This window comes from Hyperolius riggenbachi, chromosome 3, assembly GCF_040937935.1.
Source record: "Hyperolius riggenbachi isolate aHypRig1 chromosome 3, aHypRig1.pri, whole genome shotgun sequence".
Classification (NCBI taxonomy): domain Eukaryota; kingdom Metazoa; phylum Chordata; class Amphibia; order Anura; family Hyperoliidae; genus Hyperolius; species Hyperolius riggenbachi.
Window position 1 is genome coordinate 190,300,724 of NC_090648.1, and position 23,892 is coordinate 190,324,615.

The 23,892-nt window shown below is 45.3% G+C and overlaps 1 protein-coding gene across 4 annotated transcripts in view; it reads right to left on the minus strand.

Annotated features, from left to right (window-relative positions):
- Positions 1-21,055, minus strand: part of ATOSA (atos homolog A) — a 70,519-nt gene extending 49,464 nt beyond the window's left edge. The window contains exon 1 of one of the 4 annotated variants that reach the window (XM_068275467.1): positions 20,037-21,055. In XM_068275467.1, coding sequence (XP_068131568.1) covers positions 20,037-20,082 — 46 coding nt within the window. In that variant the 5' untranslated portion in view covers positions 20,083-21,055. Of the gene's footprint in view, positions 1-10,246; positions 10,426-20,036 lie in introns of those variants that run through there. The other 3 variants (XM_068275468.1, XM_068275466.1, XM_068275469.1) reach the window with 3 other exon arrangements.
- Positions 21,056-23,892: the final 2,837 nt, after the last annotated feature.

The following is a 23,892-nucleotide window of genomic DNA, read 5'->3' on the forward strand; positions in this document are numbered from 1 at the left end:
GCATTATGAAAAATAAAACCAGTTTATGCATGAAATCCTCCTCCCTCCCCCCTCCCCTGAATTAGCGATGGCAACGTGGTACAGACTAAGTCAATATAGGGACCTCAACTGAAACTGCTCTCACCAAAGTGGTCAATGACCTTGCCTTAGCTAAAGCTGGAGGTAAATACTCCATTCTCCTCCTCCTTGACCTTTTAGCAGCTTTTGACACAGTAGATCATCCCCTACTCCTCCAGTCCCTCCAGTCCATGGGCATTCACGATCGCGCCCTGACCTAGCTTTCATCCTACCTCTCCAACCGCTCCTTCGCAACCGCCTTCAATGAGTCCTCGTCCACCCCCAACCACCTCTCGGTGGGAGTCCCCCAAGGCTTGGTCCTTGACCCCCTACTGTTCACCCTATACACATCCTCTATTGGCAAGGTTATCTCCTCCATGGGTTTTAACTATCACCTGTATGCAGATGACACCCAGATCTACCTCCACACCCGACATATCCACCAGTACCATGGACAAGGTCTCCTGCCTATCAGCCATCTCCTTCTGGATGTCCGCTAGGTTCCTGAAACTAAATCTAGACAAAACGGAATTGATGATCTTCCCACCCCGGCCATCCATGAACCTCCCAGATGTGCATGTCACTGTTAACCACACTACCATTCGCCCTACCTCTCAAGCCCGCTGTCTGGGTGTCACCCTGGACTCTGATTTCCCCCACATCCAAAACCTTACAAAGTCCTGCAACTTCCACCTTCGTAACATCTCTAAGATTCGCCCTTTCCTGACTTCTGCCACTACCAAACTCCTCAGCCATGCCCTCATAATTTCCCACTTTAACTACTGCAATGCCCTTCTGTCTGGTCTCCCTATGACCCAAACAGCCCCACTGCTCCCATCGCTCCACCACGGCGGATCCCCTCCTTGAATCCCTCCACTGGCTTCCTATCCAGTCCAGAATCAGATTCAAGATACTGTGTCTGACCTACAAATCTGTCCACAAAACCTGTCCAACCTACATTTCTGATCTTACTCAGAGGTACACACCTAGCCGCTCACTCCGCTCTTCCAATGAACTTCGCCTGACCCCCCCCGCATCACCCAGTCCCATGCACGCCTCCAGGACTTCTCAAGAGCTGCTCCAACACTATGGAATTCCCTACCTCCACCCATTAGGGCAGCCCCCTCCTTCAACATCTTCAAGAAGGCCCTCAAAACTCACCTTTTCACTCTGGCCTACTACCCCTCACAAGTGCTCTAAACCCACAGCTGAACTCTGGTCCCCTACCTTTCGTGTCCTTACCTCTCCCTCTAGATTGTAAGCCTGTGGGCAGTGTCCTCCTCCTTTTGTGTCCTACCTGATCATGCACCTCCATTACTGTGAACGTATGCTATGCATCTGAGTGAACCTAACTTGCCTAATCTCCATGCTCCCATCCCATGACTGACTAAGCATTACCTTGTACTCCTACTGTGCTGCCTGATCTGGTCTTTCTTGTATTCATGTATTGTCATTTTGCTGTAGGTCACCCCTAAATATTGTCTGTAACCTAAACTAATGTCCAGCGCTGCGTAATATGTTGGCGCTTTATAAATACAATAAATAAATAAAATAGGGGTGTACAAGCGGCAGTTGCAAAGTAGGAATACCGCTCTCACCCCTGCCTCCATCGGCCATTCCAAACGAGCGCTGATATAGCCGAGCGGATATAGCCGCTCGCAGACACAGCGGGAGCGCCTGCCATATTGACAGGCGACGTCACCGCTATTCACTCAGGAAGGGGACCTTCAGAGTCCCGTTGGCGCAGGCACTGCTGGGGCACCTATTGAGCATAAGAGAGACTCGTGCACATGCTCAGTCTATGCCGCTGGTGTTGTTACATTTGCACAAAATGTAACAACAGCACCAGCACAGAGAGCGGCAGAGGTGAGAGCGGAATTCCTACTTTGCAACTGCCGCTTGTACACCCCTATACTGACTTAGTCTGTACCACGTCGCCAATACAGGGAGGGATTGAATGCATTAACTAGGTTTTTATTTTTCGTAATGCACAATAAGAAAAATAAATGCTGATAACTACTACTCACATTACACCAGCTATTTGTAAAAAAGCCCATTCGCGATACTGGTCCTTTAAGTGCAGTAAGAGTTGCGCCTTGCCGTGTCAGTTTATAGCTTTGTTATAATGCCCATATTGCCAGTTTCCTGCATTCACCAGTAACCTGATCTATGGCCTGTAAAACATCCTCTTCAAAACTGAAAAAAGTCACACTTCCTACATGACCTGTAGCTAGCAATTAACCACAACTTTACAAAGAAAAAAAACACACAACCACCACCAAAAAAAAACTGTGTGCAATGATTATCTTTTCACAAGGAAATCATAAAGTAGATGGCCACACAGCACCAAATAGTTTCAAGACCTTTCACAAGGCGTCCTGAACTTCAAGAGGACTGAGGTGGACAGGGAAGGGTCTAACTCTATATGGAATCCAGTGCTTTCCCTCTACATAGGCGAGTAGCAAACTTTTTTTTTTTTCAGTGTCAGATTTGCTTTAAAAGGACATCCGAGGTGAAAATAAACTGATGGGAAAAAAAAAAAAAAAAAAAAAACTGTATCCATCCTCCTAAAAATTACTTTTTAACCAGTTCACCCCCAAGGGTTTTTATCCTAACGGACCAGAGCAATTTTCAGTTGTCAGCGCTCCTCCCTTTTATTCCCTAATAACTTTATTACTACTTATCACAAGAAAATGATCTATACCTCGTTTTTTTCGCCACCAATTAGGCTTTCTGTGGATAGTACATTTTGCTAAGAATTTTTTTATTCTAAATGCATTTTAATGAGAAAAACAGAAAAAAAAAGAAAAAAAATCATTATTTCTCAGTGTTCAGCCTTTATAGTTTTAAAATTAAACATTCTCCTGTGGATAAAACAAACATGTTTTATTTGCCCAGTGGTCCCGATAATTAAACCGTTTAGATTATGTCCCTACCACAATGTATGGCGACAGTATATTATTTTCAAATATAAGTGGTTATTTTTCTGTTTGTTCTGGCCATAATTACAAGCCCCTATGTAATAAATTAAAATTAATTTTCCCCCATAAAATATAGAATAAAAAAAGCTGAGTCCCTAAGGCAACTATTTTTTTTTTTTTTAAAGCTGATTTTTTTTTTTTTACAAGTGTTTTTTGGGGGGGGAGGGTTGGAAGTGTAATTTTATTAATGATGTGTATATACTTGAAAATGTATGTATTTTGTAAGTGTAATATACTTTTTGGCCACAAGATGGCGCTGGTGAACACTCATAGGACGTGTTCACTTTTTTTTTTTTTTTTTTACACACTTTATTAAACTGTTACATTTCCTGTTTATGTGAATGGACGTAGCCGCTGTTTGCGGTCACGTCCATTCACTCCAGGCACTGCGATTGGGTAGAGGACTGTTCAGTCCTCTTCCCCAATCGCCCAGCACGGGATCCCGACGGTAATGGTGGCGGTAGCGGCGGACACACGGCGGTAGCAGCGGCGGGAATGCGCGACGTATTAAAACGTCATGTTGCTGTTAATAGCGGTAAGCATGACGTTTTAATACGTTAGGATGGCGGTAAATGGTTAAGATATCCCACGGTTTTATTTTATATTTAAATCTAGTTTTTACTGTTTCATTGTCTCTGCTAAATAAAACCTTCATTGAGGTATGCCAAAGCTCAAATCTATGAATTATTGACCCTGCCTATCTCTTTCCTGCTCTGAGTAGCCATTTACTGACAGGAAAGTGTTTTATGGCTGTAATGACTTATCAGTGAGGGTTGTGCTATAGTCTGACCCGGACGGAAACTGTTACTTGCATACCTGATTAACTTTTTCAGGCAGAGAAAGAAAAACATGAACACAGCATAGTTACTTGTGTGCTTGGCACTGTACATACACTTTACTATCTTATGTCACCTCGGTTGTCGATTAAGATGGTTCATAAATTCTAGCAAATTCAGTCACTTTGACAGGATCTGCCAGTGATTATATATATGCAGCACGGTGGCATAGTGGTTAGCGCTCTCGCCTTGCAGCACTGGGTCCCCGGTTCAAATCCCAGCCAGGTTAACATCTGCAAGGAGTTTGTATGGTCTCCCTGTGTCTGTGTGGGTTTCCTCCGGGCACTCCGGTTTCCTCCCACATCCCAAAAACATACAGATAAGTTAATTGGCTTCCCCGCCAAAAATTGGCCCTAGACCATACATGCACTACACGATACATACATATGACTATGGTAGGGATATTTATATCTATATCTCCTCCTCTCCATTTACAATATATAATTCCTTTGTAATGCCAAATCGTGCGATGCGGTGGAATCCATTGGCGTGACGCATGCTGTGCAGTAACGGAACAGTGTGCGCACTTACAGTTGCGATGCATAAAGTTAATAGAAAGTATGCATCACCGCAACACGGACATAACGCGCAATACCACTTTCCCCATTTTCCGCAATCCTGTTGTAAAGTACACAATGCTCCAGTGTGAACCTAGCCTAATTTTTTTTTTAATTTAAAATGAAAAAAAAAAAAAAGTGTTTCTTCAAACTTGAACACACACTATGAAGGCTGAAGGAAAAAAAACCCACAAGGTCGACTAATCAGCATTAGCTCAAAGACTAGAAGCTTACATGTGTCAACACACTGGCTTTCTCTATCAGGCGCAGCCCTTTGTACACTTGGACAGAACAGCCTATACTAAATGCTTTTCATCCTTGTGCACAAAATCCTACCAAGCACAAAATCAAATTGTAACATCAGTCAAAATCAGTGACCTACTAGCTAGCGACTGCTGTACATTTCAGCCATTGACGTCACAAAGAAACAGACTGTTAAGACAGTCAGGGCTTGACAAAAGCAGAACAATGAACAAAGTTACACCACAGGCCTCATAAAACCTTCCTTTACTTGATTATGCAAGCAAAGTCAGCTGTCTAAATGTAAACATGACATTCTACACTATTTGCCTATACTTACAACACTGTACCTATCAACACAAGAAACCCAGAAAACTGCACCTTCATTAGTCAATAGCCTTGAAGATTAAAACAAGAGGCCAGTGCTATTTACAGCAGATCTATGTTACTGTGCAGGGTGATGGAAAAAACCACACAGTTCAGAATTATAGCAAAGTAGTGGGTGAGGGGCGGGAGCAACTCACTGACACTCACATGAAGGAGGCGTGAATTTCTTAGCACACAGGGAGAAATTACACCTCACAAAAATACCACAGATGGGTATGCAGCTCCCTACTTTCTAATGCACAACTTGAAATTTTAATTAACAAAACCAAGCCAGACTGCAGGGTTCCCATGCCAGCGATACTACCACATGCAGTTCCTAAAGGAGCTTCCTGCTGGGAAATATATCAGCTCATTCAAAACTTTAGTTTTAGGCCTCATACACAGGAGGCACAAATGTCTGCAGTTGCCAGCAGACAAGAGACAAAAACCAAACAAAAAAAAAAAAAAAAAAAAAAAGCAGCGACAGCTCGTCGCCAGGTCCCTCTGTGCGGCAGCTGTACACACGTTGCACAGAGGGACAGAGATGCGGCGGAAGCTGTCGCCGAAGGTTCCTCCCCCCGCCGGAAGCTCCGTGCATAGTGTGTGGGTTGCTGTCGCTAGTCCACATACACATGCAGTACACGTGGCGGACTAGCGACAGTTGTGGCGACAGCTGTTGCCGGCGATTGGCCACGTCAATCGCCTGGCGACAGCTCTGACTGGCGACGGTTCGTGGCGCGCGCCTCACACAGAGAACCTGTGGGCGCAACATGCGCGTGCCACGTGTTTGTGGCGACAGTTGTGCCCCGTGTGTATGAGCCATTACAGAAGAGTTTACTGCTAAAATAACATGTATGTTGTTTTTTCATTGGACTAGTCTGATTCACACTACAGATGCTTTTACTGGGAGAGATACATAATTTGCATATTCAGCAGTGATGCATTGTGGGTAACCATGGTTACACACATAAAATCTGAATTATAGCAAATACATTCTGTTTTAAGAAGGCAAACCACACTAAGCACGGTTAGCTAGGAAACTGTGGCACAGCCAGTACCTTGGCACGATTGGCGAGTATTGAAATGGCTGTAGGGGAGGAGGAGGACATACTTAGGCGGCATATTTAAATCCTTTTTTTAAAATATGCTTTAGAGTGGTACTCTGCAGGTTGCCACAATTAGCGAGGATTGGAATGGCTGTAGGGGAGGTGGAGGCCATACTTAGGCAGCATATTTAAATATGCCCCGGAGTAGTAAATTAAAAAAAATAAAAAATTGTTTAAGGTGTGTACATACGTACAATTACTGTCACCCTCAGGCATCGGGTTTTGATCCCTTGTACAACAGTTCCCAACTGAGTGCTGTACAGATGTGCAAGCAGCCTATAGGCTAGCAATGCATTTTGTTGCTATGAAGTGGGGCAAAGGGACAACACTCAACAGAGCAGGACGGAAAACAATGCCCTCAGTCTTTGCTCAGCTGAGCCGATTCAGCACCCTGGGACGCTTGGCGATGCCATACACATGCTAAATGGTTCTCATCCAAGTATGCCTCTTCAGAGGACCTCACTATCTGTGCAACATCTACCAGTATTGGATGTGTTTTCAAACTACACATCAAATGTATTTGTACTTGTTTTGCTGGAGGTTCGGATTGTGTGTGTTGAAGAGTTGGTGTGGGTTGAACTGCTCATGTATCTATGCTCCCCATTACTGTCTGTTTTGTACAGTGTACAACACTGCAGATGTTGATCCTATCTAAATCATAATCTTCATCTGTGCAAGGCAATAGGCCTGAACGATTTTTAGGAAAAAATTGGAGTGATTTCTGTCCAAAATTGCAATTTCGATTCGATTCACGATTTCCTTCGAATCAAGCTTTGTTCTCCCTGTCTCTCTTTGTGCCCCATTTGCCTCTTTATGCCTTCTCTGGGTTTCTCTCTTGCCCCCTTTGTGTCTCTCTCTGTGCCCGCTCTGTGTCTCTCTGTGCCTTCTCTGTCCCCCAAGCTGCATCAGTTCTGGACATACCTTCCACCACGAGTCCAGCAATGCCGGTCTATCCACTTCGCCTCCTGCAGGCTCTAATGCACGGAATACTTCCTGTATGTCATGTGACATACAGGAACCCTGAGTTTTGCCAAGCACAAGAGCCGGCAGACGGCGATGGACTCGTGCAGAAGGTATGTCCAACGCTGCGGGCTGCACACGCCGGGACTTTGGGGAAGTTTGAAGCCACTGCTTCAAACTTCCCCATGTGTACATGATGTGATCAAGATAATCACCGCTTTGACGATTCCGAAATTGTGGTCTTGGTGATCGCGATTTCAGTTTAAATTCGATTTATCTTTCAGGCCTACAAGGCAATACACTTAAAAAGAGTACCCAAGCCAAAACTCAGGTACAAACTAACCTAAGAAGGAAGCCTCTGGATCCTAATGAGGCTCCTCTCTCTTTCCTATGGTTCCTGTCATTGAGTGCAGACCCTCCAAAGATGCAGCTGTAGCACAGGCACAGTTCAGCTGCGCTTGTGTTTGAAGTGGAGCGTGGCCGTGCTGTACCTGTGCTGCAGCCGCACCTGTCCTGTAAGCCGGAGCTATTTATGCACGAGCGGATCTGTGCTACTGCACAGGTGCAACTGCAGCACAGCCACGTTTATGCTAGAAAAGGAGCGTGGCCCCGATCAGCTGGGTTGTCTGCGAACAGCAAAGGGGGACCTGAAGACAGCAAGGGAAGCCGCATTAGACTGCAGAGGCCAACCTCTTCTTGGGTATGCGTTTCTGATGTCCAGTTCTCTTAAAATCAAACTTGTATGAGGCATAGTTGCAGAGATCCCGGAGATCAAAGGTCATGGAGGGATTTCACACATGCCCACACTTGCTAAGTGCAGCTGCCAAGACTCCCTCAACACAGCCAGAACAAAATAGATGAATCCTGCAGATGGACCACAGGGAGAAAAGACAAGGAAAGATATTTGGCATGCAGCTAATATTAATATATACATGTTTAGTAATAGTGTGTAAGGCCTCCTTCACACTGGAGCGCTTTTCTGCAGTGTTGCACACACTGGGGCACTTTTCTCTAGTATTCAGCACTTTGCTGATTGCTTGTGATCAGCAAAGCACCAGGGCTGTGGAGTCGGTCCAAAAATCCACCGACTCCGACTCCTCAGTTTAGGATTCCACCGACTCAGACTCCGACTCCACGACTCCGACTCCTCTAATTTGCATATTACAATTTTGTTGATTAAAAGTATGTAACATGAAATTCGTCTCTTAACTGCCAACGCTTAAGAATTTTACAAGACAACTGAAGTGAGAAGGATATGTAGACTACTATATTTATTCCCTTTAGACTAAAACTAATCCTTGGTAAGAGTACTTGTAAAAGGTACAAACCGGAACAAAGAACATCTATCAGGCCCTAGGCAATGTAAGTGTGGGTACATGTAAGAATGATGTGCAGGTACTCTGCAGGGGAATGAGGAGATTGTAAACAGACAACACCTGTGTTCAATGTGCACAGCATTCTCAGTGGATCCCCTGCAGCTCTGTGGAGAGTGCATATGTAGAGTATAGTACTACTGTGTAACAAAGTAAACCTTAAACAGATGAAATTAAAGTTTTATACATACCTGGGGCTTCCTCCAAGGCTCCAGCCGCCTTCAGGATAATCCATCCCTCGTTGTCCTCCTCCACCACCTGGATCTTCTGCTATGAGTCCAGGTACTTGAGCCAGTCAGGCGTAGTGCGCATGCACACACTCCGCCGCCAGGAGCATACTACACCTGTGCAGCACTATTGCGCAGGTGCAGAATGTTCCTGGCTGTGGGAGCGGCATGCGGCCGGACAGCGCTGACTGGCTGAATTACCAGGACTCATAGCAGAAGATCCGGGTGGTGGAGGACAGTGAGGGACTGATTAGCCTGAAGGGGGCTGGAGGAAGCCCCAGGTATGTATAAAACTTTACTTTTCATCCGTCTCCGTTACCCTTTAATTTGTAGTCACCAAACCAAATTTTAACAACATATCAAATTATTTGATTTCATGAGCAGAGAGAGTGCATACATTTGCATAAAATCAGCATCAATGCAGAATTATTTCCATCTCATTGACCATCTCTATTAGTGACACGGCTACACATCAGGCTTTAGTCTTACAGCATAGATGTTATTTAGTATATATATAAGAGATTCCTGTGTACACATCATATATACAGTCACAATCAGATATGTATATCTGACCTTAAAAATACGGGGACTGCTTTATTGAAGCAGCACAAGTAACTCATTTTGATTGGTTTATTTCATTTTTGTGGACTAAGCACAGCTATTACTGTATATATACATTATTTTTAATGACTATTATCTGAGAAATAGAACATTTTATCATATTTTCTATTTTAATTACAGTTACAAATTCATTAGGAGTCAGAGTCGGAGTCGGTGCATTTTTTCCCGACTCCGACTCCAGGCACCCAAAATTGCCCGACTCCACGACGCCGACTCCACAGCCCTGCAAAGCACTGTGTACAATGTATCCCTATGGGAATTGGGAACATTGCCATAGTATAAATGCAAACACACTGCATGCAGTATTTCAGCATCAATTGCGTTATGATTCTGATTCCCCCCGAACTGGACTCGCATAACACAGTTGCGATGGGCAATTGCAAGAACCAGGCCTAAGAGACTTTGCACCTGTACAGACCACTTCTTGGTTATTGTTAGCTTTAAAAAGGACACTTAAGCCAGAAGAAAAAAAAAAAAAAAAAAAAACACTCACAGAGCCTCTGGCCCCCCGCCACCAGCTAGTGTCGTTTTCACCGACAGCCCCTGACAGGAAATTGGCGGGATTTCTGCACATGCGCAGGCCTGGCCACGTCTCCTTCATGATCCCGTCCTCAATAGCATCCTGCACAGGTGCAGGACGCTATTGTGGACGGGAACGCAAAGAAAAATACATATGGACGGCCTCCATGAGTGACTGCGAGGGTACGGGACATCTGCAGGGGGCTGGTAGAAGCCCCTGGAAAGTAAAATGGATTTTTTCTATTCCTGGTTTAAGTGTCCCTTAAAGATAGATACACACACACACAGATTTTCGCCGGCCAGAAACTTTGTTCAGAAATCTATTTGAAGTACATGTGTACTCTGCCACCTCAGCCGAGAACATGCTAGCAAGTGTATCGGCCTTCAGTGTCAGAAAGCATACCAGAAGAGATGTCTGCAGCACTTTTCAAGAACTGTGGAACCCAATTAAAACAATTACTTTGACCATAGCGAAAGCTGTAGATACACTTCAACAAGGTTAAGCCAACCCTCAGCGCATCTGCCATTACTGCCTCCCTCCAAAGCCATGTAAACAAGCTCAATAACAGTCACCAAAAAAGGCCGTTGGCAGTCAGTTCAGTTGACAGTTTGGGGGCGGCCTGCATAGACCGCTGCTTGGCTATCTGTTCTGCAGAGTGGGAGATATCCAATATGGCAAATGACTACAACAACGCAACCCACTTTGCTTGCAGCCATGCTGTCCTCCATAATGCACACTAGCAGCGAGGGCAGTCTGTGGATTGTGCGACTTGAGAAGAAGCTCCCTCTGGAAACTGGAAGTAATATTTGCCGCACAGCTTCCAGCAGATCCCACATGGCACACTGCTGACGGACAGTACATTATCCAGGACTGGTATGTGGGTGAATGGCCCTGCTCTGCTGCATTGTGCTATGTCCAGCTTCTTGCTTCTGTTCACTTGAGTCCATTTCTGGAGACTGTGATGGAACTGTGTCGCTGTGCTTACACGTGCAAACACTGGTCGTAGAGCAACACATGGGTCATAAAGGACTCAAAAAGACCTATCTGTACATATAAATCATGGACGTATTAACCACAACTATAGAATAGTCAGCCTTTAATAAGGTATCTTAAAAAGAACAAAAAAATGGGACCTCAATAAGGTGGACAAACTTCATAGGCGGGTTTCTGTACGGACCCCCCCCCCCCCCCCCAATACAAAGGTGCACTGGCAGTGCCACACAAGTGATGGGGTGTAGCTGCCCCTGTTTGACCCATAGTAGTAATGGCCAATAGTCCGTCTAAACAGAGGCTGGTCTTAGGCTACTTTCACACCAAGATGTTGCGTTTTAGGGGACGTTAAAGTCGCATAACGTGCCCCTAACGCAACGCATGGTGGTGTTGAAGTTGGACGTCAGATTGAGCAGCATTATGCAGCTCTCAAAGCAGCCCTTCCAGGATAGTGATGGGAAGTCCGGATCTTTTTAAAGATTCGGATCATTCGAATCAGATCATTGAAAAGATCCGGGACTTTGAACCGAATCATTTGAATCATTTTACTAGGGAAGCAGACTGGGGGTGAAATGACTAGCAGGACAGGACTTTCCCTGCACTGTACATTATGTATGTGCCTGTTTCTTCCAGACAGACATCCACTGTGAACCGAATCTTTCATTGTGATGATCCTGATGATACGACTCACAAAAAAGATCCGGCTCAAATGAACGACGGACAACACTACTAGTTCCACCAGGAGTCACCACAGTGCAGGGAATATTAATTAGCCATGTTACTAATCACTGAGCATGTGCAAACAATCTAACGCAGCTCTATGGGGTATAACGTACAGCATGCTGCACTTTCATTTAACATGCAGTGTTATACCCTAACACAACATGTGCACTGTAAACAGCCCATTGATTTTACAGTGCTGTGAGTTAGGCTGCGTTACTGGCTGCTGTAACGTGGGACTTTAACGTCTGTGAAACCAGCCTTAAGCTGGGAATACACCATGAGGTTTTTTTCAGCAGAAAGATGGCTCAATAGATAATTTGACAGATCCGATCTGATTTTGATCGTTTTCTGATTGATTTTCTCATACAAGTGAATGGAAATCGATTGAAATATGATCGGGAAGTAAGGGTCCGTTTCCACTACAGCGAATCTGCATGCGTTCTGCGTGCAGAGTCGCATAACCAATTAAAAAAATAATGGGACTCTTTCCACTTGTGCGGGATTCTGTGCTGTTTGTCGTGCAGGAAAATTCTGCACAGCGGAACCATCAGAATTTGCACGCCGCACACGAATCGTCGGTAACGTAACTAAATAGGAAAACCGCAAGCGTATTAGTCTTGAGGTTTTCCCGGCGTTTGCATTTTCGCTGAAAAACCCATGGCAATGCTTACCGACATTAAAATCGCGATGTGAAAACCGCAAGTGATTCCACGTTTTCCCGCAGAAATCGTGTCGCAGTAGTGGAAACATACCCTAACTCATTGTGTATTCCCAGCATTAGAGAGGACGAACATATATGCGCAGAGTAAATGCAGAACATATGAAACACACTGCAGATAGCAGATCTCTGCATGTGTGTACACCTATCCTCTGGGCCACAACCAAATAAGGGGATGGTCCTAATCAAAGACCATTAACAGCTTCAACATAAGAGGGGTTAAATTGAGGGATAAAGGGTGTGAATATATATATATATATATATATATATATATATATATATATATATATATATATATATATATATATATATATATATATATATATATATATATATATATATATATATATATATATATATATATATTCACAAAGTGCTCAGAACTTAGCCTTAAGCCCAATCTACACGATACGATTCTTTGTACGATTCTTTTTACGATTCGGTTAAATCCGACATGTCCGATCAGGATTTGATTCGATTTGCTATTGCAAAACAATGGCAATCGAATTAAATCTAATCCCGATCGGACATGTCGGATTTAATCGGATCGTAAATAGAATCGTAATCGAATCGTATCGTGTAGATTGGGCTTTAAGGTGGCCATACACTGGTCGATGTGCCATTAGATCGACCAGCTGACAGATCCCTATCTGATCGAATCTGATCAGAGAGGGATCGTATGGCTGCCTTTACTGCAAACTGATTGTGAATCGATTTTAGCCTGAAACCGATTCACCATCTGCTGAGCTGCTCCTGCCGCCTGTCCCCCCCCCCCGTATACATTACCTGATGCTGGCTCCCGGGCATCTTCTCCGCATTGCACGGCTCTGTTCCGGCTCCATTACGGCGCTTCCTGTGTTACTCCGTGACCAGGAAGTTCAAATAGAGCGCCCTCTATTTGAACTTCCTGGTCACTGCAGTGACACAGGAAGCGCCGGGATGGATGGAGCCGGAACAGAGCCGTGCAGCGTGGAGAAGACGCCCGGGAGCCAGCCTCAGGTAATGTATACTTGATCGGATCGGCCGCCGCTAGCGACGCGCACTTTACCCGCGGGCGATCGAGGGTAATTTCCCGCACGGCGCGATCGACAGACCGATCCGATTTCGGGAGGAAATCGGATCGGCAGCTGCGTTTACCGCAAACAATTGGCAGCAGATTCGATCCCAGGATCGAATCTGCTGTCAAAACGGCCGGGAATCGAGCCAGTGTATGGCCTGCTTTAGACTGTTATAGATTTTGGCCCTTATGTCATTGAGTTTGAAATCCTTGACCTAACCGAACAATAAAAAAGGTAAAGACAGGCTTTTCTTTGTTTGGATAAAACACTAAAATGTAGGCCACACTAACAAACTACTCTCCAGCAACTGCCAGAAATAGGTCATAATTATTAGGTCAAGAAGTTTACATGTTCTGGTCATATTACCGTGAATATTTATAGACCTACACTATTTATAAGCCCTTCTAAATAAGTCCTCAGGAAATGCTAAGCTGGTTCACCAACCTACCTCAAAAAGGCAGTATTCAAAGTCAAGCCTGTTATTCTAAGCACTGCTGCCTAGAAAAAAATAAATTCAAATCAAAGTGGTGGCTGAACCAAAATAAACGCTGCAGCCTAGCTACTGAACAACAGACCAGGTGTCCAGCTGTTCCAGCAATGACAGCCTCTCCTATGCTCCCCTACAGGCTATTTGTCGGATTACATTAAAAGTCACCGATTTTCAAAACAATCATAGGAAACAGTCAAAAGAGCATTTCATGATCAATTCCCAAAAACTATGAGAACTAGGAGACAAGCGTAAAATCAGCTCAGTCTCCAGACCTGATCTCTTTTCAGGACCGATTGGACTACATACAAGCTTTTAGTATTTCATACTCAGATCCAATCAAATCTAAAAATCAGTCTTTAAAAAGCCTGGACGTGTAACGACACAAGGTCAGAAGGAGGAGAGTGTGTAATAGCTGAAAGTGTTGCATCAATTGGAGAAGTGTTCCAGCAGACTGTAAGCATGTCTGTAATTCAACACACTAGGACCACTAATACTAAAGTCATCGAGGAGTCAGTGAAAACGTGCACTGTACTGTAAAGAATGCTTGGCAATGCAAAATTGTATACCTGGCCAAACTTTATAATGAAGTGACGAAAAGCTTAGTTTTGAGCTTGTAGTTTGAACAAAGAATGATAAAACTGCTGGATCAGATGACGGTCTCATGTCTATGGGCCCACAGGCACCACAGGCTGAAAGGTGGGAGCATTAGGATCTATTCAAACCTTGTCAAATTGCTACAGCTCACCCCAATAATACAGCACCAAATACCTTTCATTATTGCATTCCCTTATATTCCCACACCAAAAGTTACAGCATGTAAAGAAGCATCCACATAATGAAAAAAATAAATAGATGCTTCGACTACATTCACAGTGGGGCATTGCAAAAGCAGGATCACAACCCAGTGGCGGGGAAAAGCCAGCACACAGTACATGCAATGTATATTTCACTGCAACTGTGAGGCCTGGAACCCACTGAAATCCGCAAACGCAAAACGCAACCGCTAGAGTTTTGTCTAAGCGGTTTGCAAGTGGATTCATGCGCGTTTTCGGACGCGTTTTGCAACAGTGTATTTTTTTGCTCAGCGGTTGTGTAGCGTTTTGCGTTTTTATCCTGATTGGTCCTGTGAATTATTTTTTAATTTTGTTACAGTGTGCTGAACCGCAAAACCGCTCAGTTTAGGTTTTGCTGAGCGTTTCTGCTAGCGTTTCAATACTTTACATTGAAGCGTTAACGCTCCCAAAATGCTGCATGTCCTGCGTTTGCGTTTCTGGGAAACGCAAACGCTCCTGTGGAAGTTGCCCCATCCATTAACATCAGCTGAGCGTTTTGGCAAAACGCTAGCGTATCACAGCGCTGCCAAAATGCTCAAAAAAACGCTCTTGTGGGTTCCAACCCTTAAAGGACAACTGAAGTGAGAGGGATGTGGAGGCTGCCATATTTATTTACTTTTAAGCAGTACCAGTTGCCTAGCAGCCCTGCTGATCTATTTGGCTGAAGTAGTGTCTGGATCACACACCTGAAACAAGCATGCAGCTAATCTTGTCAGATCGGACAACGTCAGATACACCTTATATGCAGCATGCTTGTTCAGGGTCTATGGCTAAAAGTATCAGCAGGACTGCCAGGCAACTGGTATTGCTTAAAAGGAAATAAATATGGCAGCCTCCATGTCCCTTTCACTTCAGTTGTCCTTTAACTCGCAAGTTATGCGGTATCGCATTCCATGCAACGCACTATGGAAACAGACTGTCACACCGCACTGCTAATGCGAAAGTGTGAATATACCGTTGCAATATAATTGCATTGTGTTTGCAATGCAATTATATTGTCTGACGCAATGCCCCGCTGGTAATATACCCTAAAGGCATAAAAAAAAAAAAAAACTTATGTCTCCATAGGGAAAAAAAATGTGGCCTATTTAGATGCATTCACACTATGGGCATCACCCATGATGCCACATCCCGCCCGCCCTCTCCCCCCCCCCCCACTTCCTGTATGCGTGTGCTAGCAGTGACACCAGTGTGTCTTCACAGCGGGTCCCTGCTGATCGGAGCCTGAGGCCTCAACATGGAAGTACTGAGCAGTGCAAATTTCTGGGTGCTATGGGATAATACCAAATCTCAGGGGAGAGTGGGGGGATGCAAAGGGTTTTGGGTGGAGAGTGGGGCACAACCTCACAAATTTGTCTAGAACTGACCCTGACTATGGGCATGTTTAGAACTCTGTTGTAATGGATCACGTAATCCAAAGGCACTTTCTACAGTACGGTTCTGTACAAAGTATGGTAATGAGCACTCGTTACCACGGCAGTCTTTATGTTATGAAGAATAACATGCACACTATGATGTGCAGAGTACGCATTGTGTTCTAGCAGTGACAATAGCAACTAGGAATTTAGCCTAAAGCTCTTTGGCTGACTGTTAAAGTCAGGGTACCAAGTGCTGGAGAACACCCAAGATTCTGAGTCTACAGAAAAATGCTCTAATAACTGCAATATAGTGCATACGCAAAGGGAATTTTATCCGAGGACATCCCTGTCACTAAACTGCATCCATTCAAGGTATTTCAGTACAGCTCAATATTTGGCAGGTGCTAAGGCATGAATTCCTTTTGGTGCATGGATGTACCAGCATGACTGTATAATTCCCACGATTCCTGCAATATAGCTGGCAGCTTAGATTTGGCCCCCTGAAGTCCTTCTGTACCCTCGCTGTAAGTCGGGTGACTTGGCGAGTTGATGGCCACTGGACATGAACTGCCCTAGTCGCGCGCCACCTTGACTGCTCTCCCGACACATACGCAGTAGCAATTTATGTTTATTGCGCAAGCCCAGAACAATCCCGACCACAGAGCCCGCTGGAAGAAGTGCGTGGCACAGGGTCACGCATCCAGCACTCGGAACAAGACACTGAGGGAATCAAGCAGCGCTGAAACTTTTCGGGGGCTGGGAGAAGCCCCAGGTAACTGGCCAGTTTTTGTTTTTTTTCCAGTTTAATGGTGCCCATACACGGTACAATAAAAACATTCACTTTTTCCATTTATTCGACCAAAACGATCGAATTGAATGAACATTTAAAAGAATCTTTTTTTCCATTAAGTAAAAAGAATCGATTATCCAGTTTTTCAATAAAAAATCCGATCGGACATGTTGGAAAAATCTTTATAGTCGATCTTACTCAGAGGTACACACCTAGCCGCTCACTCCGCTCTTCCAATGAACTAAGTTTGTCTAACCGCCCCCCCCGCATGCCTCCAGGACTTCTCAAGAGCTGCTTCAACACTATGGAACTCCCTACCTCCACCCATTAGGGCAGCCCCCTCCTTCAACATCTTCCAAGAAAGCCCTCAAAACTCACCTTTTCACTCTGGCCTACTACCCCTCACAAGTGCTCTAAACCTACAGCTGAACTCTGGTCCCCTACCATTCGTGTCCTTACCTCTCCCTCTAGATTGTAAGCCTGTGGGCAGTGTCCTCCTTTTGCGTCCTACCTGATCATGCACCTCCATTACTATGAACGTATGCTATGCATCTGAGTGAACCTAACTTGCCTAATCTCCATGCTCAATCAATTGACTGACTAAGCATTACCTGGTACTCATACTGTGCTGTGTGATCTGGTTTTCTTGTATTCCTGTATTGTCATATTGCTGTATGTCACCCCTAAATATTGTCTGTAACCTAAATTAATGTTCAGCGCTGCGTAATATGTTGGCGCTTTATAAATACAATAAATAATAATAATAATCTAATGGAATATATGAACAAAGTTATCTAATCGGAAAAAAAAAAGAAAGATTGTACCATATATGGTTCCTTTAAGGAGCATTGCATCATGATGCAATGATATTACTGTGGGGTCTTTCACATTGATTGCAGTGTGCACAGCATGCTGTATAGATAGAGGCATACTTTCATTGTAGTGTATGCCTCACAGTATGATCAAACCACAATGCTAGCTACCGTGCGATGAAACTTTTCGGATACATAGCACTGTGATGTCATTGCAACATAACTTACTCAGTGTAAAACGGTCTCTAGTCATTTGGTTGAGAGTAAATAGCTTACGTGGGATCCTGGTTCACTCAAATATAACTGAATGCCAAAACATTCCAGTGATACTCCCATGACAAAAACTAAAACGTGTGTGTGTGTGTGTGTGTGTGTGTGTGTGTGTGTGTGTGTGTGTGTGTGTGTGTGTGTGTGTGTGTGTGTGTGTGTGTGTGTGTGTGTGTGTGTGTGTGTGTGTGTGTGTGTGTGTGTGTGTGTGTGTGTGTGTGTGTGTGTGTGTGTGTGTGTGTGTGTGTGTGTGTGTGTGTGTGTGTTTACAGTGTTTGGCTTAGTGGTCAACCCCTGAACTGCCAGCATTACACAGTGCACCATGCAAATAAGGCTGCCATTATTATGTTTTGTTGTATGGGAACTTTACGCTTCTAATTTTGGCACACGAATTAAAAAGGAAACAGACCAGACATCTAACTTGGCCAGTGTTCCTGAAAGCAGATACTCATACACAAGATTCGTCATGCTAGTGGTACTAAAGCTCAAGTGAATGTGTTGACCAAAGAAGAAGGAAAAAAAAACAGCACGTTGCTGATCATTTGCTTTTCTTGCTACATCGCGTTTGAGTTTTCTTGTCACAAGAAAAAAAAAAGGGTAGATATAAGCAATCTGGGTTATCTATTGATGGGGAATTTTGTTATTATACAAGTTTTAATGTTTGAAATATGATCTGGTTCAAAGCTGCCACTCAAGACAAGCTTGCTTTTGTAAAGATCAGCTGCTCCTCAGAATACTACACAACCTGCCAACTCAGCTATTCATCCACTTAACTCTTTATTGCCAGTGAAGAGAATTACAAGTAATTTGACACTTCACAAAGAAAATTGCTCTACTCACTAGAAACTTAGCTCAGCTGACTAACACCCCTAGGGACAGAACTGGTCCTAACATTGGGTCCCCAAAAATATGAGCTGTTGAACAAGCAGCACCTAAGTGGCTGGGGACTTGACCGCTTTGTTCTTATCTTAGCAGAGTAATAATTAAAAACACCATGACCCTGCCTAGCAATGTATAGGACTTTTAGCAACAGCGTACTACAGGCCTCTCCAGCTGGCAGTAGATTACAAACGCTCCTACAGTCTAATGTATTCTGCCCTGCATACTGAATAAAAAGAAAAATTTAGAAAAAAAACCCTCTCAAATTATGCCTGAGCAAAAGGTCAAATTTCAAGACTAGAGAGTTTACATAGGCAATAAGTAAAATCTGATTTGCCTTTGTAATAGAGACCAACAGTTTAAATATTTGACAAAGCAAACAAAGAAAACAAAGGCTATTAACAAAAGAGTACATAGATCTTGATTAATTATTGTGACAGGGATGTAAATGTAACATAGGGCATAATACTAAACACAATCCTATGCACAATTCAATTCTCTAGAAACAAAAGACAGCCTCTGCATCTGATCAAAATCCAACAACAACATCTTGATAAATTACACCACAATGAACTATTTGCTGTTTAAAACTGTGGACATCCACACATTTACATTCCTACACATTGTGATTTAAATGTACCGCCCCCCCCCCCCCCCCCCTTCCACACCAGGAGACTGCCTAATCCTGCTCAACTGAAAGAAGATAATCACTTGTCACCCCTGAGCTTCTTACATAGAACCAGCACAATCTGGGGGGAAAAATGATTGTAGAATCACTGTACAACATCAAAAACCAGCAAAGAAATGAACAGCAATAACTGCCAGGAGTTAAAAAAAAAAAAAAGAAAAGCAAATAGAGTATGATAAAAGATGAGGTAAACAAGGGAACTACAAGCATAGATATGATTACTAGGGGATCCAGACAGAGCAGACAGGCAAGCTTAGGCAATTTGTATATGATGATGATGGTGGTGTATGTCCAACACCTACTCGCAGATGCCACTGACCTACTTATCAGGATTCCAAAGCTTAATAGATTAACCATCAATATTTCCCCATCCAGCTGCATCAAAATATGGGGGAAAAACAGACACAAAAGCAATGTTCTGCAAAGATTGGGAAAAAAAAAAAAAAAAAAAAAGAAGGAGAGAGAGACAATGCTGTGTAGGAATTGCAGGGTTCTTAGAAGAAGGGTGAAGTGTCTCCTTTGGGGTTTCAGAATAGGTTAGTTGTTGGCAAGAGCCCAGACACAAGATGGTGTGAATGGTGTTTACCTCTGTCTGGCTTCATCTTGTCGTCTGTCTCACAGGAAGATCTCATGAGCGCCTGAGAATGCCTCCTCACTGGGGAAGCACTAGTGATGGGTTATGGTGAGAGAGCCCCCCACACACAGAGCGACAGAGGGAAGGAGAGTGGCCTGCCTGGACATGGGAGGGAGACAGACACCTGGCCGGGGAACAATCCCAGTCTGTCCTCTCCTGACACTAGTGACTATTTATAACCTGTCCTCATCCTTCCATCCACACACAGGAGAGGAGTCACCCCGATGGGGTCACCGCCAGCAGCAGCAGCAGCAGCAGCCAGACAGTGCCTAGAAGGCGGACCCTGCAGCCATATACACTCACAGCTGATTCCTGTCCCCTCCCCCTGCCAGGTCACAGCTGACACATTATTGTCACAGCCGCTAATCGATAAACAAGCTGCGAGCCGATGCTTAGAGCGACCTAGAGGCTAGATATCGGCTGTACGTCCCCCTTCTCCCGAGCTAATCCCTCCGTCATCCTCCCCGACAGCTTATTATCTAGCATGGTCACCCCTCTTCTCCTGCTCATCCCCCTCCTCCTCCGCTCCTCCCGCTACATGTCACCGGCCTGCCCAGGGCTCGCTCCGCTGCTGCATCTCCCCTGCTTTGTAGTGTCCTCCTCTCCCCCTGGCCTCACTGCGCACACGCATCAGCAGCGGCCCGATACGAGGACATGGACAGCCAATCGGTCCTCCCCTCCTCACCCCCAGCTCGGTGCTCCGTGCCCGCTGTCACCCTGGTGACCCCAGCAGCAAGCCCTCCTCCTTCCCCACTGTCTCTGCTTCTTCTTCGCTGTCACAACACTGTCTATACTGCAGCCCGAGCGTCACGTGTCCCAACAACAGCCAATCTCCTGTCACCACTTCCTCTGGCACTTGAGACTCTGCCGAGATTCTTGTTGCCCTGGTAACGAGACCGTGAGAACCAGCCGGTGTTGGCAGCAAGCACGCTGATTCCCCGGCGCTGGCAGAGGTCGGCAGACGTAAACAATCGCAGCGAGGTCTGAGCGGGACGGCGGTGCAGCTCAACGCTGCCTTACTGCAACCAAAAAATTACAGCCGGGAGTGCGCTTGCGCAGCAGTACAGGGCTATGTGGAGCTCTGATAGAAGCCTGGCTGTCGTGGTTGGCTGGTTATCGTAAAAAAATGGGTCACTTCGAAAAGTTTATAGACTACGCTAGAGAGCTCATTGTGACCCAGAACCACTGGAAAAGTATTTATGGACTTTAAAAAAGGCAAACAACAACTGCTTATCAAATACAACCACTGAATATAATTTTGCCTTCTTAAAATAGAAGGTAATTTAGTTTTGTGTTTCAAAGTTTTTATTGAAAGTTTTAAACATGAACAGCGAAGGTAATTTAGTTTTAAGTGAGAAACTGGTTTTCCATAGTCCATCACTCCCGAATATGCATGCAGATAATCTTGTCAGATCTGAAATGATGTCAGAAACACCTGATCTGCTGCATACTTGTTCAGGGTCTATGGCTAAAAGTATTAGGCCTCGTTTCCACTTGTGCGCCGTGTGTCTGCGAGACGCACGCCGGCACTGAGCGGGATCGCAGGCAAATCCCATGAGCCATGCACGGCTATGGGAATCGCAGCCTCCGCCGCAAATTCTGTGGGGTGTTCCGGACAAATCGCTACCGCAAGCGATTCGGCCGGCGGCGCCATTCTCCCCTATGGCAGAGTTTCCCCGTGCGATTCATGTGCGGGGAAACTGCGGAATCACGGCGATTTCCGCGATAGTGGAAACGGGCCCTTAGAGGCAGAGGATCAGCAACACTGCCAGTAAACTGGTGTTAATTAAAAGGAAATAAATATGGCAGCCTCCATATTCCTCTTGCTTCAGTGTCTTTTAAATTGTACCAGAAACTAAGAATTAGAACGAATCGATACTTACCCGGGGCTTCCTCCAGCCCCATAAGCACTAGAGATGGGAAGTTTGAATCTTTTCAATAATTCGGATGAATCGGATCATTGAAAAGATCCGGATCTTTGATCCGAATCTATAATCATTTTTACTAGGGAAGCATTCGGGGGTGGAATGACTAGCAGGACAGGACTTTCCCTGCAGTGGACAGAGAAGGGGAGGAGGGGTGGACAGACAGAGAAGGGGGAATGGTGGACAGAGAAAGGCAGGGAGTGGACAGAGAAGGGAGGAGGTGGGCGAAGAGGTGTGAGCAGAGAGCAGAATTTTTTTTTTTGCACACATTACCCACATGTTGCAATAATACAATAGCTTTAAATATATTTCACCTATATGTGCATCTGTATACTTTGAATGCAAACGTCTCTCAGTGAAGGAAAGCATTCCCCTTTTCTCACCTCGAACACTTCATAAATTTAGGGAGAAGTTAAAGAGTCTGAAGCGAGAATAAATCTCGCTTCAGAGCTTATATTCAGCAGGGGCATGTGTGCCCCTGCTAAACCGCCGCTAAACGGGGGTCCCTTACCTCCCAAATCCCCCTCCGTGCAGCGCATCCCCTCTTCCGCATAGAGGCAGGGCTAACCGCCGCAGCCCTGCCTCACGCACGTCTCTCAGCGCGTATCTTCGCCTCTCCCCCGCCCCTCTCATCAGTCTTCCTTCACTGAGGAGGGGCTGGGGAGAGGCGGCGATGCACCGCTGATAGACGGTACTGAGAGGCAGGGCTGCAGCCGTTAGCCCTGCCTCAAGAGCAGCAAAATCTACGACCAAGTTGGTCGTAGATTTTGGAGGGGGGGGGTTGGGGGATAAGGGACCCCCGTTTAGCCGCCGGTTAGCGGCATTTTAGCAGGGGCACACATGCCCCTGCTGAATATAAGCACTGAAGCGAGATTTATTCTCGCTTCAGTGTCTCTTTAAGTGCAGCTGTTTAGAGAAGAGTGCAGGAGGATCATATTGCACTGCAGTCACAGTGCCTGCCCTGTCATTCTAGCCCAGCACGCTGTCTGCAAAGTTACCGAGCTGTGCTTCTGAGCCAAAACTTTCCCATTTGTTCACTATGCAGCACTGCACTACGGAACAGCCTAAAATCAGCAGCACATTATAGCCAGTACGTGTGCTCTACACATATCTGGCAGTGGCACCCATGTCCCCCCTCTCTCTCTCATGTACCTGTCCCTGAAAGACTGGCTCCCCTCCAACTGAGCTATTCATCTTTGTTCTGCTTCCAGAACCCCCCCTGCCCGCTGAGAGGGGGGCGTGCCACTCCTGGCTCCACCCCCTTTGTGATCCAAATGATTCGACTCACAAAAGAGATTCGGATCAAAGATCCTAATCGTTCATGATCCAGACAACACTAACAAGCACATCTGAGTCCTACACCGTCCTCCTGCAGTCTGCTGGCCAGCTGCAGTCAGCCCCGATAACAGGCTCAATCTGGTCCAGTCTGGGTCTTCTGCGCATGCGCGGACCTCCTTCGCATGCGCAGTAGACCCAGACTGACGCAACTGAGCCAGTTACTGGGGCTGATGGCGGCTGAACAGCAGGCCGCATGAGGACGGCGAGGGACTCACACGTGCTTATCAGGCTAGAGAAAGCCCCGGGTAAGTATTGATTCGTTCTAATGCTTAGTCTCTGGTTTACTTTAAGGCCTGTGACCCATCAGCAGCACTTTTCTAAGCTCTTGTGATTTGAGAAGCTCTTGCTTATGTAATGCTATGAGGGATTTTTATTACATCACATCCCTCAAGTGGGATCACACACATAGCATATTAGCAAGAGCTTTTCATATAACAAGCTCTTAGGGCTGGTGCACACCGAGCGGCTTTTTGGGCGTTTTCAGATCCGCTTGCGGCTGCAGATCTGCTTGGTCAATGTATCTCAATGGGGTGGTGCACACCAGA